General features: G+C 44.7%; 1 protein-coding gene across 2 annotated transcripts in view; it reads right to left on the reverse strand.

The window, feature by feature from the left end:
- Positions 1-730: 730 nt before the first annotated feature.
- The window catches only part of Slc22a15 (solute carrier family 22 member 15), a 60,143-nt gene continuing 45,976 nt past the window's right edge, over positions 731-14,897 (reverse strand). Inside the window, exons 9-12 of one of the 2 annotated variants that reach the window (XM_029475587.1) lie at positions 6,253-6,373; positions 4,668-4,740; positions 2,533-2,718; positions 731-2,250 (exon numbers count right to left, since the gene is read on the reverse strand). In XM_029475587.1, coding sequence (XP_029331447.1) covers positions 2,170-2,250; positions 2,533-2,718; positions 4,668-4,740; positions 6,253-6,373 — 461 coding nt within the window. In that variant the 3' untranslated portion in view covers positions 731-2,169. Of the gene's footprint in view, positions 2,251-2,532; positions 2,722-4,667; positions 4,741-6,252; positions 6,374-14,897 lie in introns of both variants that reach the window. The other variant, XM_021157961.2, reaches the window with a different exon arrangement.

Raw genomic sequence — 14,897 nt, forward strand, 5'->3', positions numbered from 1 at the left:
AGCAGCAGCAGGGAATGAATAAAAAGCCCTGGCCCTGCCTCTTCTGCGGCTAGACTGACGGATGCACTTTCTAACTTCTAGTACCAAATTTTCTCTAATGGATTATTGTAGCTCTTTGTATTCCAATGTTAATTGTATCCCCTCAAAACTCTTTGCACAAGTGGGGCTGCATGTAGCTTCTGGGAACCTGCCCCCAGTTAATTGTGATTGGTAAATAAAGATGCCAGCAGCTAATAGCTGGGGAGACAAGAAAGAGGAGGTTTGGGGTTTCCAGGGCTTGGGACCTGGAGGAGGAGGAGGAGGAAGAGCAGAGCAGCATTGCCTGAGAGTGAGGGCCAGAGAGGCAGAGCTACCATGTAAAGGTCAGGGGCAGCCAAGATGGAACATAGGAATTAGTAAGTGGTAACTCGGAATTATTGGTGGGAGGTAGATTCTAACAGCATGGAGGTTAGGCAGTTGACCAGCTATTGTGCTCCTTAAAGCATATTAAAATATAAAGGCTCTGTGTGTGTGTCTTTCATTTGGGAACAAAAACCATTGAGGTGGGAAACAACCTTGTGTAGGGATATATTAAAAATAATACTCCTACAGGTTACATTATATAAAGAGTTCAATAAAAATTTTATATATATAAAATTTATATATATATATATAAATTTACTGCTTTATTTTAAACACTTTATTTGACAAGAACCAAGAGTTTCTGGAAGCCCTTTTCTTCCTCTCCTAAGGAGAGCTGACCTCCATTTCCCAGAGAGGAGAGCAGCAGGACTTCGTACTTTGGAGTGTGGGACACCCTTTACTGGAATTTTCAGATATGATGTTGCAGGGAGTTCTATAACCTTTCTGACAGCTAGACACAGGATCACCTATGGGGTCTTCACTGCATCCCGGCCAGCCAGTGTTCCTCATAGTGGTAGAAACGGATCCCCCATATCCAAGGGCACAAAGGAAAAATGATTTAACAGAGGACCAGACGGGTAGAGTAAAAGCCCAGACAACACAGAGGAGTCCAGGAACACGTCTGGAGGCAAAGAACGCAGGCTTGCACAGTTTCCAGGGGCATCTGCAGAGCACCTTTCTACTCTGTGCAAAGAGTGCTTTCTACTCCCGAGAGATGAGCAGACACAGAAATCCTAAACACACAGCCATTTCCCTGGTTGGGACGTGATCGATCGATTGCTCGCTCACATGTGGACTCCTGGCTTATATGCTATTTGAGAGTGTTCAAGTTTTGTGAGAGACAGGTTATGATTCATTTGGAAATCCATGGAAGCACTCAATGAAAACCCACCATTTTCTTAAAAAACAACAAAAAACACCCCACCCTGTCTTTTAAATAACCAGTAGAGGCTGATGCAGGGCAGAGTCCAGCCCTGGTGTGCTGTGCATGTCCCTTGTTGCACACTGGCGACACTGTGAGAGAGACTCTCCCCTCTTAAGTCATTTACAAAGTGCTTAGTGCGTCACTTGCTCGCCACCCTCAGTCTGTAAAGTTTCCTCGTTGACTGGGCATGATTTTGAAGTTATTGCTGATGCTAGAATCTCACAAAGAAAAACATTCCCCAAATGCTTCCAAGTGGGGAAAAAAATTGCATGACGCAAGCGTCAAAGGGAGCTTCCCTGCCACAGCCAGTCCTCTGACGATAAATGCTCCGCTAATTCTGCCCTTTATTAGTGAATGACCACAGACTAAAGGCACAAGCTGCACCAGCAACCAATGAGCTGGGAACCAGCCAACGAGCTGATGGGAAGCTGGGAGCTCTGTACACATCAGCCTGCACCAGAAGATTCCTGGTGGGGGAGAAGCAAGTGACAGGGATGCTTGCTAGGAAGATGAAATCTCGGGGAAGGTCTGGCTAACCCTAGTTAAAGTGCGAGCAGTTTCACACACCCGCTCTTAGGTCCCGAGGAAGGGTAGCAGCATGAGGCACCAGTCCTACAAGGTGGGTCTGAGCTGTGCAGCCAGAGGTGTGGTGCTGAGCTCAGCCCCAGTCTTGAACAAGTCAGCAATGATTCCCTCAACGCAGCAAGTTGTCCCTTTTGGAATTTCTCCTCCACTGCCTCTCCTGTCTGGAAAGCGTCAGTGTGGGCTGAGTACATCTCTGGTGCTGAAGCTGAGGCACTAAGGATGATGGGGCTCTGCTTCTGGGCAGGAATGCGGGCTCTTCACTTGATCATCTGGGTCTCCTCATCTGCATCATAGAACTCTTCCTCCTCCTCACTCTCGCTGCTGGCCTTGTCCAGGGGCTGCAATGGCAAAGGAGATCTTGTAGAAGTGGTCATGACAGGCCTCAATGAGAATTACCACCCAGGCACTCACAGTGCAATTTTGCTGTTGTTTTGAGACAGGGACCCATGCAGACCAAGTTAGCTTCCAGTTTTCTAAGTAGCTGAGATCACCTTCCGATCTTCCTGTCTCTACCTCTCTAGTGTTAGGTTTACAGGGGTGTCCCACCACACTCAGGTTTACATGGTTCTGGGGATCAAACACAAGGGCACCTAGATGGTTTACAGCATGTGTCTCTATACCTGTGGAGGATCCAAGGTCTGTAGAGATAGCGCTTCCTCTCCTAACCTCCTATATGAGTACGTTTGAAGATCAGAAAATGTCTCCAGCAAAGGGCTGTTCAGAGTCTCTGGCAATAGCAGGCTCAGGAGGCCTGAGGTCAGGCCTGTGGCTCCAAACACGATGAAGGGCAGAGACCACTGTACATCCTTCTGTGGAGACAGGAAGTGGAACAAAACCAGACAAACCATTCAGCTTCTCAGCAGGTGACATCAACAGTCGTGTGATCAAGAATTGCCACGTTTCCTGTCTAGTCAGCACCTTCCCACAAGAACACCACACACCATGTTTTCTTTGCTCTAAGACAGCTATCCAGGGAAGTCACATAATGTTTCTTCAGACATTTAGTGATAGGTCTAAGTGAGCCAAAGGGCTAGACAAGAATATGGACGAGAAGCCTTGGACCAACCATGTGAGACAAAGCATGGCCATGGCCCTCTGTGAGCATGGCAGGCTCACACTGGCAGAGGTCACAGGAACTCTCAAGTCCAGCTTCCACCTGAGGGAAAAGTCTGCTCCACACTGATCTCCACATTCTCATCATATGAAGATGACCCTGGACTATCTGCTGATAATAAACTTTGCAGTGGTCGAATGTGTTATAATGTTCATCATTGAGAGACCCAAGATTAAAAAAGTAGAACCCTTCCCCCCCAAAAGCCCCATGGCACACAGAGTTCATAAACTATTTGAGTTGAATATGGTGCTACCAGCAACTGCTTCAGCGATACAAAGAGCATTCTCAGAGAAAGTTGATGATGTCTTTCAATACACAGGCTCCCGACCATCGTGGGCTGGCTCTATTGGTTAGGGTATTTCTTTTCAATGTCCTCTAGAAAAGCCCTTAAAGGCAGCGTCAAAACCCACAGTGTAACTAATATCTTAATGATATTTTATTATATAATAGCACATTGTGATATAATACTCTAAAATACATTTTAGGATTTTAACTGTGTATGTGTGTGTGTGCACAGATGTGCTGGTGTCCACAGCAGTGGCGGAGTCCCTGAAGTTATAGGAGGTCATGAGCTGCCTGACATGGGTGCAAGGATCAAACTTGGCTTCTCTGTAACAACAGATGTGTTCTAAGCCATTGAGCCTTCTCTTTCCTCTCTTTTATAAACATTCTAGGATTCAGTGTCTTTGTTAGTTTACATGGGGGAAATGTCCTGGATTCAGTGTCTTTGTTAGTTTACATGGGGGAAATGTCCTGGACCCTACCCAAGAACGCTGAATAACGAAGGGCCATTCTGACCTTCAGAAGATACAATCATGGTTATCACATGTCTGACTCTGAGACAGCTCAAGGTCCAATGCCTGATCTCATAACTGTCTATCAATTAAGACATGTGTGGTCTCAGGGTTCAGACAGTCTGCAATTTTAGAAACAACCTTTACTATGAAAGCTGGGTCTATAATAGCTTGTCAGCTTCATAAACAGGGCCTGGGCTACCTGCAGGACCCTTTCTCTCAGATCTACCGTTCATATCTGACAAAATCCAGGAGAGACCTGCAAGGGCCCCTAGGGCTTTCACAGGACCTGGGCATTTGAGACCTGGAGGGTTTTAAAGGGGTCATTTGTTTCCCCTGATCCCCACCCTTGTTTTGGGTTATAGAATTTTAAAAAATGCCCAAGAGGACGGGGCATGTGTGCTGCTAGGTGTGTTTTTCCTTCCTGTTTTTTCCCCCACTTGTGAGCACATACTTAACCTGCTTCTAAACCACGTCTCATCTTTAGAGCTGGTGACAACGCCTATCTCTTACAGCAATGGTGAGGGTTACATGCAGTGCAAAGTACTTAACACGGAACCCAGCACACCATAGAAGATTGATCGTACACACTAATTGACTTCTGAATGTTGATGGAAAGGGGAATACTGGTATCACCAGCCCCTCCAGTGGGTCCATGTGAACAAACAGTCAGACGCACCAGGGGTAAATGCCCCAGTCCATCCACCCTGATGGAGGGCAAGGCTCTGCGTCAGACAGGCACAAGCTCGGCATCTTGGCTGAGCTTACTCATTGCCTCTCTCTACACAAAGCACAAACAAGTGGTGAAGCAGAGGGCCCAGGACAGAGACAGGAGGTACAAACCAACCAGGGAGGGGATGAAGGGGGCAATGATCCCACCGACTCGGGAGAACATGGAGCACGCTCCCAGGCCAACGTTTCTGGAAGGCAGGAGAGAAACAGAATTAGTTAAATAAATACAATCATTCAGTCTCAGGGGGACAATGTAAAGATCCTGGGTAGAAAGAACACAATGAGCCAGACATAGTAAGTTCCTAAGGACAAGGACCCCATTAGACCTTTCTACGAGGCGAGGAGTTCTGTAATGACGTCACCCTGTGCAACAGCACTAGACACATGAAGCGTCTCAGCACTTGAATGTGACTCCTGAGGATAAGGAAAGGAACTTTTATTTTAAGAACAAGATCTTGCTATGTCAGCCCTGGATGGTCTTGAACCGTGCCAAATCCTCTTGCCTCTGCCCTCATGCTCTTCGAACTGAAGATATGGGCCACCATACTCAGCAGAAACTGACTTTAAAACGGTGTATTTCTTTTTATGTGTCTAAACGCTTTGACTGTACATACGTGCACCATGTCCATGCCTGGCACAGACCGGTGCAGTCAGAAAGCAGGTGTTGGATCCCCTGGGGCTGGACTTTCAAACAGTTGTGAGCTGCCATGTGGGTGATGGGGATTGAGTCTGGGTCACCTGCAAAGGAGGCCAGTGCTCTTAACCACAGAGCTATCTCTAGGGCCTGCAATCGTCATTAATTTAAAGTCACGTGAGGATAGCAGTAGCCATATTAGTCAGAAGGCGGACAGAACAAATATCTGAGCCTGTCTCACGGGAAGTAGTGAACTTTAGTTCTTCCATCAGTTATGAGAGCCACAACCAAGGCTTTGTGACCCAAAATCTTTGACTTTTTTATTTTTTTAACTCAGCTAACTATTAAAAGTCAGGTGTGTAAATAGGAAGTGATGCGTGCACATTGTGAGGTAACCCACAACATGAACAGTTTAAGCAGAAAAGGTACTGAGGGAACAGAGAATGGCGCTGTTTCCAGATAGGCTAGGCCTCCACTTCTGCCTCAGCCCCACTGTTAGCATGGAAAGCCTCCTTGTGTGGATGGGGTGGCTCCCAAGTTACAGAAAAGGTTGCAGAGACAAGATGAGAAGACGCCAGCAGAGCAAGCTGCTTCTGGGAAGACTTCAAATCAACAGGTGGAGGGCATCCATAGGCTGCTTGGTTGAGGGAACAGAAGGGGTTCTTTCGAGTGCTCTTTAGGGAGACTGGTAAAGGGCTGACACAGGGAGGACCAGCCCAGGGTACAGGAAGCAGGGCTGAGGCTGCAGCCCTCTTCTGAATCTGGGTTTGCTCTTTTCCTCATGAAGGGAGATTAGGATTGAAGATGTTCTTTCTTATATAAGTATGCCCTCACTACTCCTCGTAAACAACCGGCTCTCTGAAACTGTAAGCAAGCCCCCAAGTAAATGCTTTCTTTTATAAGTGTTGTCACAGCCACAGAACAGTGCCGAGGACAATTGGTGATTAAATGCTCTTAGGACTGACATGTACCCATGCACAGGTAGAGAGGACCATCTCTGTCCACGAAAGCACAGTTAACAAAGCCCAGACGGCATGAATGGGGCACAGCGATAAGAGACCCTTACCTGATGACAGTGGGGTACAGCTCAGAAGTGTAGATGTAAACAATGTTAAAGGCAGCACTGATGGTCAGCTTCCCCAGCAGGGACAAGGAATGGCTGTTGACCACCGCAAACACGCCTGTATCTGAGGAGGGCAGACAATATTAGTGAAGTCCATGGTAAGAACTGTCAGCACATAGGGTAAACTTAAAATACCAAAGCATTCCACTGAGGTGAGGGATAGTCTCATGAAATTTTTAAGAGAAGATATGACAATGCTCTCTAGAGAACAAAAGATGAAAGAAATTTGAAAAAACTTGTAATCTTTCTTTTTTCTCCTCAATTTCTTCCTTGGGTTATTAATTGATAATTAGATTTGCATTTTTAATCTATTTACACAAAATGTAAAAGCATTCCAGTTTCACAGTCTTAAAATACTGCTGACTATCCTGTGGTTCTTTCCTTTATTAACAGGGGCTCTAGAGTTGTCGCCTGCCTCCAATGAATCTGTCCCCTTCAAAAATCCACATACCTCTGCCTTCGGAACAGCAATTTTCTCCTTGTGAGAAGAAAACAGTTCTGAACTTTCTGTGCCTCCTCCTGTCTCTGCCAACCTTGCCACCAAACTTCCTCTCTAGCTCCCGGCACCCAGCTGGCTGGCTGCCTCTCTTCAAAGTCTCCAAAGGCCAGCAGCACCTTCCCAATCTCAGATGTAATTGCCCTTCTTATTGACACTTCTGCCAAATAGGAGACCTTGTCCCCTCCTGTGGATGATGTCTTAGTCGGGGTTTCTATTTCTGCACAAACACCATGACCAAAAAGCAAGTTGGGGAGGAAAGGGTTTATTCAGCTTACACGTCCACACTTCTGTTCATCACCAAAGGAAGTCGGGACTGGAACTCAAGCAGGTCAGAAAGCAGGAGCTGATGCAGAGGCCATGGAGGGGTGCTGCTTACTGGCTTGCTTTCCCTGGCTTGCTCAGCTTGCTTTCTTATAGAGCCCAGGACTACCAGCCCAGGGATGGCACCAGCCACAATGGGCCCTCCCTGCTTGATCACTAATTAGCAAATGCCTTACAGCTGGATCTCACGGAGGCATTTCCTCAAGAGAGGCTCCTTTCTCTGTGATGACTCCAGCCTGAATCAAGTTGACACACAAAGCCAGCCAGCACAGACAATGTGGCACTTGAGCCCCTCCTTCCCTGAAGACCTCAGTGGCTCCGCTGCTCCTCCTGCAGCTACCACTGCCTCTGCCTCCCAGTCCACCAATCAGCATATCTTGGGCGCTTTCTTGTCATTGCTCACTTCCCATCTTGTTTATAAAAGTGTATTTCAAGGTATTCTGTGCTATGGTTGGTATCCTATTTATTCCGGTCTGGCCCAGAATTCCCTGGGCAATAGGGTACACTGTTGGTCACTTATCTGTTGAGCTAAGAGGCACTGGGACTCCCACTGGCATGAGTATGGTGGGAAGAAGCTACTTCAGCTGCCAGCGAGGAGGGCAGATCACATACCCAGTCCTAAACCATGTTAGTCTACTTTAACATGGTGGCATGAGACCAGGAACAGGCATCCTAAACACGTAGGACTGCATTCAATGCTGCCAAGATATTTGGGGATGACCATGGCTAGTTTAAGTGATCTATATTTAAGCCAATGCCTCTCAACATTTGCTCTAAGGTATGTTTCTAGGACCTTGATAGAACTTCCTCTAGTAACAATTTAACTAGATTATTCACTTCACCATTTAAACCAATAATTCGGATAGATGAGCCTCTTCTCTATTTTCTAGAAAACTGAATCAGGAAAAAAAAAAAACCATTGAGTAGCAAGGATGAAAACAAAACTGTGTAATTGTTTGTGTAAACTGAAGTTCCTCAGAAACAAACAAGCAGGACACCTATGCTGTGGACTCTATGTGTAGGGGGTGAGCAGTTAGAGCTCTGGATTCCTGGAGCGTTAGAATGGTACAGATCCTAGTCCAATTATCAGGCTTTCTTAGTGCCCTCATCCCCACCCCTGTGTTTGATCTAATGTCTTTTGACCATAAGTAAAGCCTTGCAAATGTACCACTGTCTTCCACCAACTCCAGCGTCCATCTGAAACTCGTAACAGAACTGTTGCTTTAATAAGTTTATCATAACCCAGCTACCTGCAGCACCCCGCAAATGCAACTGGTAGACACATTTCTTACTTCTCTCATTCTGAGGCTAGTAAATGCTTATGTGACTGCTTCCTTAATAAGCGATGTTATCCTGGGCACCCTGGATCTATACAGGTTCCTGGACACGGTCAGTAATATTTGGCTCAAGAATAAAGTATCTCTTCTTTCTCTTGAGGTGTGTTGGCTTCTAACTGCAACGGCTTTTGGTAGGGACGGATTTCCCTCATGTCCTGCCCTACGCACAGTAGCATCTTTCCAAATCACACGAAGGCACCCTACATCTCTACTAACAGGACAGAAGATTGCCATCTGGAAATTTAAATTCACGTGGAGCACACAGAGACAATCATCTAGCCGCCGACAGAGTCCAAAGCTGCAAGAGGATTCCCACGTGAGGTGGGAGACACCTCCAGCAGTAGCTCATTTGGGGAGGCTGGCTCTGGCCACAGGCCAAAGCCAGTCCATCTGCTGCTTGAACCCTCTCTCCTCTGCTCCTGCCAACGCACCTGCAGTCACTTCTTCAGGGGGAACCCACCTCTCCCCTAAGATGGCTTATGTCAATAGCAGACAGCTTTCTTTGTTAAGGTTCCTGCGTGTGCAGCTGCTGGGCTGCTGGCTGTGTTCCGGAAGGCTCTGTAGCCACTGAGCGGTCCCCTGCCTTCCTGACCTACATTCCTAGTCATTCCCAATGAATGGGCAAAGTGTTGTTTGGGGAAAAAGGCAAAGTGATTTAGAGGGGAAATTAAAATGAAATTACAGTTTTTAAGAAGTGGATTTGCATAGCGCTTGTTTCTTTCCACATACCAAACTCCATGAGGTCATAACTTAGCTCCCAGAAGGCCAGAGTTTTCAGGACTTGCAGGAGCCCTTTGGAGCCATCAGAACAAACGTCTCTTTTGTCCACTTATTACTGAGTTTAACTGACGCCATTCCTTAACTGACTCACTCTTCCACCGTGTGTATGTATTTTATGATTATTCTCTCCTAGCCTGTGCTATACTCTTTCCCTTTAAGGGTGTTGTTTTAAAGGACTCAGGATTCCTCTGTTGCTCAGGTTGGCCCTGAACTCCTGGCTCAGGCAGTAAACTGTTGGTTCCAAATAGCAAACCTCAGCTCAGCCATTCTCTTCTCTCACAGAATGATAAGCATAAGGCAATTTGTTTTATTTTGCTGTGTTGTAAGACAGACAGGGTTACAGGTAGCCCAGGCTGTCCTTGAGCTTGCTGTGTATCCAAGGATGACCTTGGACTCCTGGTGGTCTCCCCTCCTCCTCCTGAGTGTTCTTCTAAAATTCAATCCCTTCCCCTGATTTAGCCTATCAAGTATCACACTGTCTTGATTGCTATGACTGTTCAATAGGTTAAACATGATCGTCTACAGCTTTGTTTTTCTTTATAAAATTATTTTGGCTAGTCTAGAATCCTCTGAATAGTCGTATTTGCACAAATTTATTCTATCAATGAAAGGATTCTCCTGGACATTTGATTTTGTGATAAAGATAAACTGGTGTGGTAAGAGATGGTGGCTTGATAATCTCCTTATTTGTGAGTATTACTAGTGCCAATTCAATTCAATTTTTTTTTTAGTAGAGAATAGAGTTTATTCAAGGCATGGGAAGGGGAGTTAAGGGTGTAGTAGAAACAGAGAAAGGCAGAGAGAAGGAGAGAGTAGAGAAGCAGAGGTTGGCCGTGACCATGTAGAAAGAGAGGGGGAACAAGGAGGCATGAGGGAAGAGTGTAAGTGCCATTTCAATTATTTAGTCCTCTTTAGTTCCTCCTTCCATAATTTTATGTTATACTTTATACATGCTATGGAAATTTTATCTTTAAAATTTTAAACATTTTACTACCAGTACCATTGTTTAATTGCATAGTAGATTATTTGCTAATAATATATAGAAATAAAATTGTGTTATCACATGATTCTGACAAGGTCATTTATTAATTCTATTTTCTAATGTTTAAATTTGTGTGTGTGTGTGTGTGTGCAGCATGGCGTGTGTGTGGTAGTCAGAACAGATCTCTGTGGGTTTGGATCTCTCCTTTCAGCATGTGGGTTCCGGGATTGTTTCCCTCTAACTCAGCCTGAGTCCCTTTCCTGTCTTCTCACTGTTACCTTGCATTGATTGGTCTGTTTCTGACCATGTTCCATAGAGAATGGGCATCCTGATGATAGTGAATATTATTCACTCTTTCAGTGGTAAATACAGCATTTGCTAGAGGGTTTCCCCTCATCCCATCTGTCAGGTTAAGGAAATTCCCTTCTGCTCCCAGCTGCTAATGTTTCTTATGGAGGATGCATGCTAAACTCCAAAACCCGAATTTTCTGCCTGGGCTGGATTACCACTTTTCTTTCTAGGCTTCCAATATGGCGAGTGACACTGATGGGTGCTTGTACTTGAGAGGTAAAGCTTGCTTTTGTTTGACTTGGTCCTTGGGGTGATTGATGGCCTAGTGTGAACTGCTGGGAAATCAAATGGATGGGAATCTCTTCTGGTGGGAATGTCTCTAGCCTCACATTGGACTTCCCTCCAGCAAAGGGCTGCAAAGGCCACCTGCTGGCTTTCACAGAGGCTTTCTTGGATTGTTTCTCTACAGACTGGACCTAAAGTGGCTTTACTGGCGCAGGAATATTCATGATGTTTTCTCATTCATGCCTAAGGCTCCTTCAGTGACGGCCCCATCTTCATTTCTGATACTTGTGATCCGTGTCCCCTTGTTTTTTATTTGTTTAGAGATTTATTAATTTTAATTGGCCCTAAACAATCAAGATTTTGGTTTCCTTGATTTTCTCTCTTGTTTTTCTCTCTATCATTTCATTTTTCTGCTTGCCCTCTGTCTCACTTGGCTTTCCTTCTTTAGAGTTTATCTTCTAGAGACAGAAGTTGAGATTACCAGTCTGTCCTCTTGAGTGTTGATAATTATATAAATGATCATACTTAAGCCTTACAAAATTTTCTACACGTCAAGAGTTTTGATATTATATATTTAATTTATGGTTTAACTAAAATATCTTGTAACTTTCTTTGTTATTTTTTTTTGACCCGTGTGCTTTGAAAAGTGTTGCTTAGTATTAAAATGTTTAGGGTTTTTGTTTTTTTCAGATACCTTTTATTATTGACCATTCTGGTCAAGCAATGCTTTTATAAGTCTTCAGTACTTTTAATTCTTTTTACTTTTGTCCATGGTCCAGACTATGGCATCTTACCAGATGTCCTGTGGCTTTTCAAATGGAAGCCATGTTTCCTTGCACTAGGGTGTGGTATGTTTGAATCAACTGAGTCACGCTTGCTCTGTCTTGAATTCCTACTTTTTCAACCAATCACTGAACCAGCTATTGAAGGATCAAGTCTAAGTTCTGCACAGTTTTGTTTTGGGGACTACGAATGCTTTATAGTGGGCACACACATACAGGATCCTTCCATGGTCACTAAAAGGCCACTCCTCAAGCATGCATTCGAAATTTGATCAATTTATGGAGCTTCTGGTCATCATTTCTGCTGATAACATTTTCCCCTGAGACCAAAGTTAGATGCCAGGCCACTTGATATTTTCCTGCAACTCACTGGTGCTCTCTTAGATTTTATTTATTTTTTAAAAATTTATAGTGAATAGTTTTTTTGTTTGTTTTGCTTTTTTTGTTGTTGTTTTGTTTTTTTGCTATGACTGAAATTCATGGATCTCTTTTTCTGTGGTATCCAGTCTGCTGTTGGTCTCATCTCTCTATTGCTTTTGTGTGCTGCATGCTTCCTCTTGAGATATTCTGTGTATGTCTTCTTTATAGCTTCATTTTTCTGTTCATTCCAAGGATGCTTTTTGTCTACTTAAGCACACACACAGTTATAATAGCTTCTTGGACTTGTCTGCTTAAGCACACAGAGCATAGTCATAGTAGCTGCTTGCACATTTGTCTCCTTAGGCACATGAGCCACAATTGCAGTCGCTGCTTGGATGTCCTGTCTTCCTGGTCCTGACATTCATGCACCTCTGGGTTGTCTCTGCTGATTCCTCTCCTTGTGAGGAGGTTTTCTCCTGCTTATATGGATGTCTGGAAATTCTGACGGAGAGCTGTGTGTGAGACCATTCCCTGATTAGGTGATGGGCTCTCTTAGTGAGTTTGCTCTATGATGCAGCTCAGTTACTCAGAATCAGTTGATCCTGAAATGTTTGTGTTGAGCATTTTGGCAAACAGCCTTTCTTTCACTTAGGTCTTTTACTTTTGGTCCAGGTTGTCGTTTCTAATGGTTAATGTCTAGCTAAAGGATGCACAACACATTCATGGCCCTGGGTTCCATTGATGGCTCTGCCTGCTACGGTCTGATGATTTCCTTCACTTTTATTTGGTGGTCCTTTCCATTTCTGTTTCACCGTCCTCCCTACTACTGTCTGGTGATCCTCTTCTCTCCTGTCTGGTGATCCTCCCCTCTCCCGTCTGGTGGTCCTCCCAGTCCAAGCTCATGATCTTCCCCACTCTTGTCTACGGGTCCTCCTCAGCTCTATCTTATGGTCTTTTCCACTTATCTAGTGATCCTACCCACTCCTCACCCATGATCCTCCCCATTCATGCCTGGCAGTCCTGCCCACTGCTACCTGACAGTCTTCCCCATTCATGCCACGCCATCCTACTCTTGTCTAGTAGTTTCCTTCTGTCCTCATGAGCATCCTCCCCTGCATGCACAGAGCCTGGAGGAACTTTCTCTAGATCTCTGGAAGTCTTCCTCTGTGGGTTTTACTCCTCTCAATATTTTTGCCCAGCAACATTTAACCACCTTAATATCTATTTCTTCTAGCCATCTCAATACTTTTGCTTAGCAGATTATAGCCATGTTCAATATCTTGTTCTTTGATTCTTTGGTTGACCCTGAGCAATCGCTCTTGGAGCCTGCCTTTGTTTAGTGTTCTCTTGCGGATCATCGCCACATGCAGCCTGCTGCCCAATGGCTAAACATGGACTTTTTAATGTATGTTTTTTAGTTTTTTAAAATAGGTTTTATATTTTAAAGTGGGACAATCGTGGCCTAAAGTCCAAGCACTTGTCAGTTCTCCCATGGCACTGTAGTTCATTATTTTTGGATCACTAAATTCCCTCATTAGATTTCAAGCTGCCTGAGGCCAGGAAGTGGGCCTTGGTTACAGGCAGGACCTTGTATTCATAGACGCTGGAGAAGTTGGGACAGAGATGGGCAGATGACTCTGAGGAAGGAGATGGGTTCTCAGCTGCCGTGGGCCTTGCCTACAGTGGTCAGTGCCATCCTAAGGTCAGTCTTTTAACCAGTCCCCACCAGGCCTGCCACTGGAGGGTTAAGAACTGGCCGTAATCACACAGTGTTAATGCTCAGACACCACAGCTTTACCGTGTGAAATCATGATCGTTGGTGCATCTCCATGAGAGCCTAGGCTGTGCTGTGAGCCAGGGATAAAATTCCAACCCCTGGCTATAAAGGTGGACATGCTCCCTGACCAGTCTGACTTTTATTTTCCTTATGTGGTGACACATAAGACCTTCTGTATATGGAGAGAACCCAGCACTTAGTCAACTCCAAATGGCAACTTCTATTGTAAGATTAATTAGGACCCTTCGCTAAGCAAGAACACAAACCAAGGAAAATGCTTGCTGATGAATCTGTTTTAAAAAGTGAGTAAGTGGCCCTGCAAACACTCCTAGAGGAGACCACACCAGGAGGCTAACCAGGAAGAAAACACACGGATAGGAAGCCTCTCTCTATCAGTGCTGAAAGTTTTTGGATTTTGGAATATTTTAGATTTCAGGTTTTTTTGGATTAGGGATATTCAACTTATAATTATAAATCACAGACTGCAAGATACTAAACATCTGGGCTTTAGCTTATTTTCTGTGTCTCTTATAGATATATTGTCACAGTATTCACAACGGTCCAGAAACTGAGAACCACAACCATATGCAGATGCTAAAAAGAAGCCAATGGGTAAAGGGCACCTGAGTTGGCAGAAAGGGGAGAGTGCAGGTGTGGAATGCTTGGTGGAGAAAAGCAGAGAAATGAGCAGGAGCACGGTGGAGAAATGAGCAGGAGCACGGTGGAGAAATGAGCAGGAGGACAGTGGAGAAATGAGCAGGAGGACAGTGGAGAAATGAGCAGGAGCACGGTGGAGAAATGAGCAGTCTTCTAGCTCACATGAGCTGCTAATAGAAACTGCAAGGTCTCTTTCTTAGTCCATACTTATCAGATCTTTCATAACCTGTAGCTTGAAACTCTTAAAAAAAAAAACAGGTTTAAAAGAAACCAAACAAAACATCTTAAATAAAGGGTTTAAGTTGTTAAATGAGTAGTTTAAAGTTTTTTTTTTTTTTAAGCTCAGAGAAGATTCCAGAAAGAAGAGCAAGGGTGAGGCACCAGACGCTAGCCATCTGTTCTCTGTCTTTAGTGACTAATCAAATGGGGAAACTGGGCGCAGCCGCAGTGGAAGAGGATCATTCTAGTAGCCCTGGTTATTACAAGCAGCAATCATTTACTAAGGGACATTACAGAG

This window comes from Mus caroli, chromosome 3 (genome assembly GCF_900094665.2).
Source record: "Mus caroli chromosome 3, CAROLI_EIJ_v1.1, whole genome shotgun sequence".
In the NCBI taxonomy this organism is placed as follows: Eukaryota; Metazoa; Chordata; class Mammalia; order Rodentia; family Muridae; genus Mus; species Mus caroli.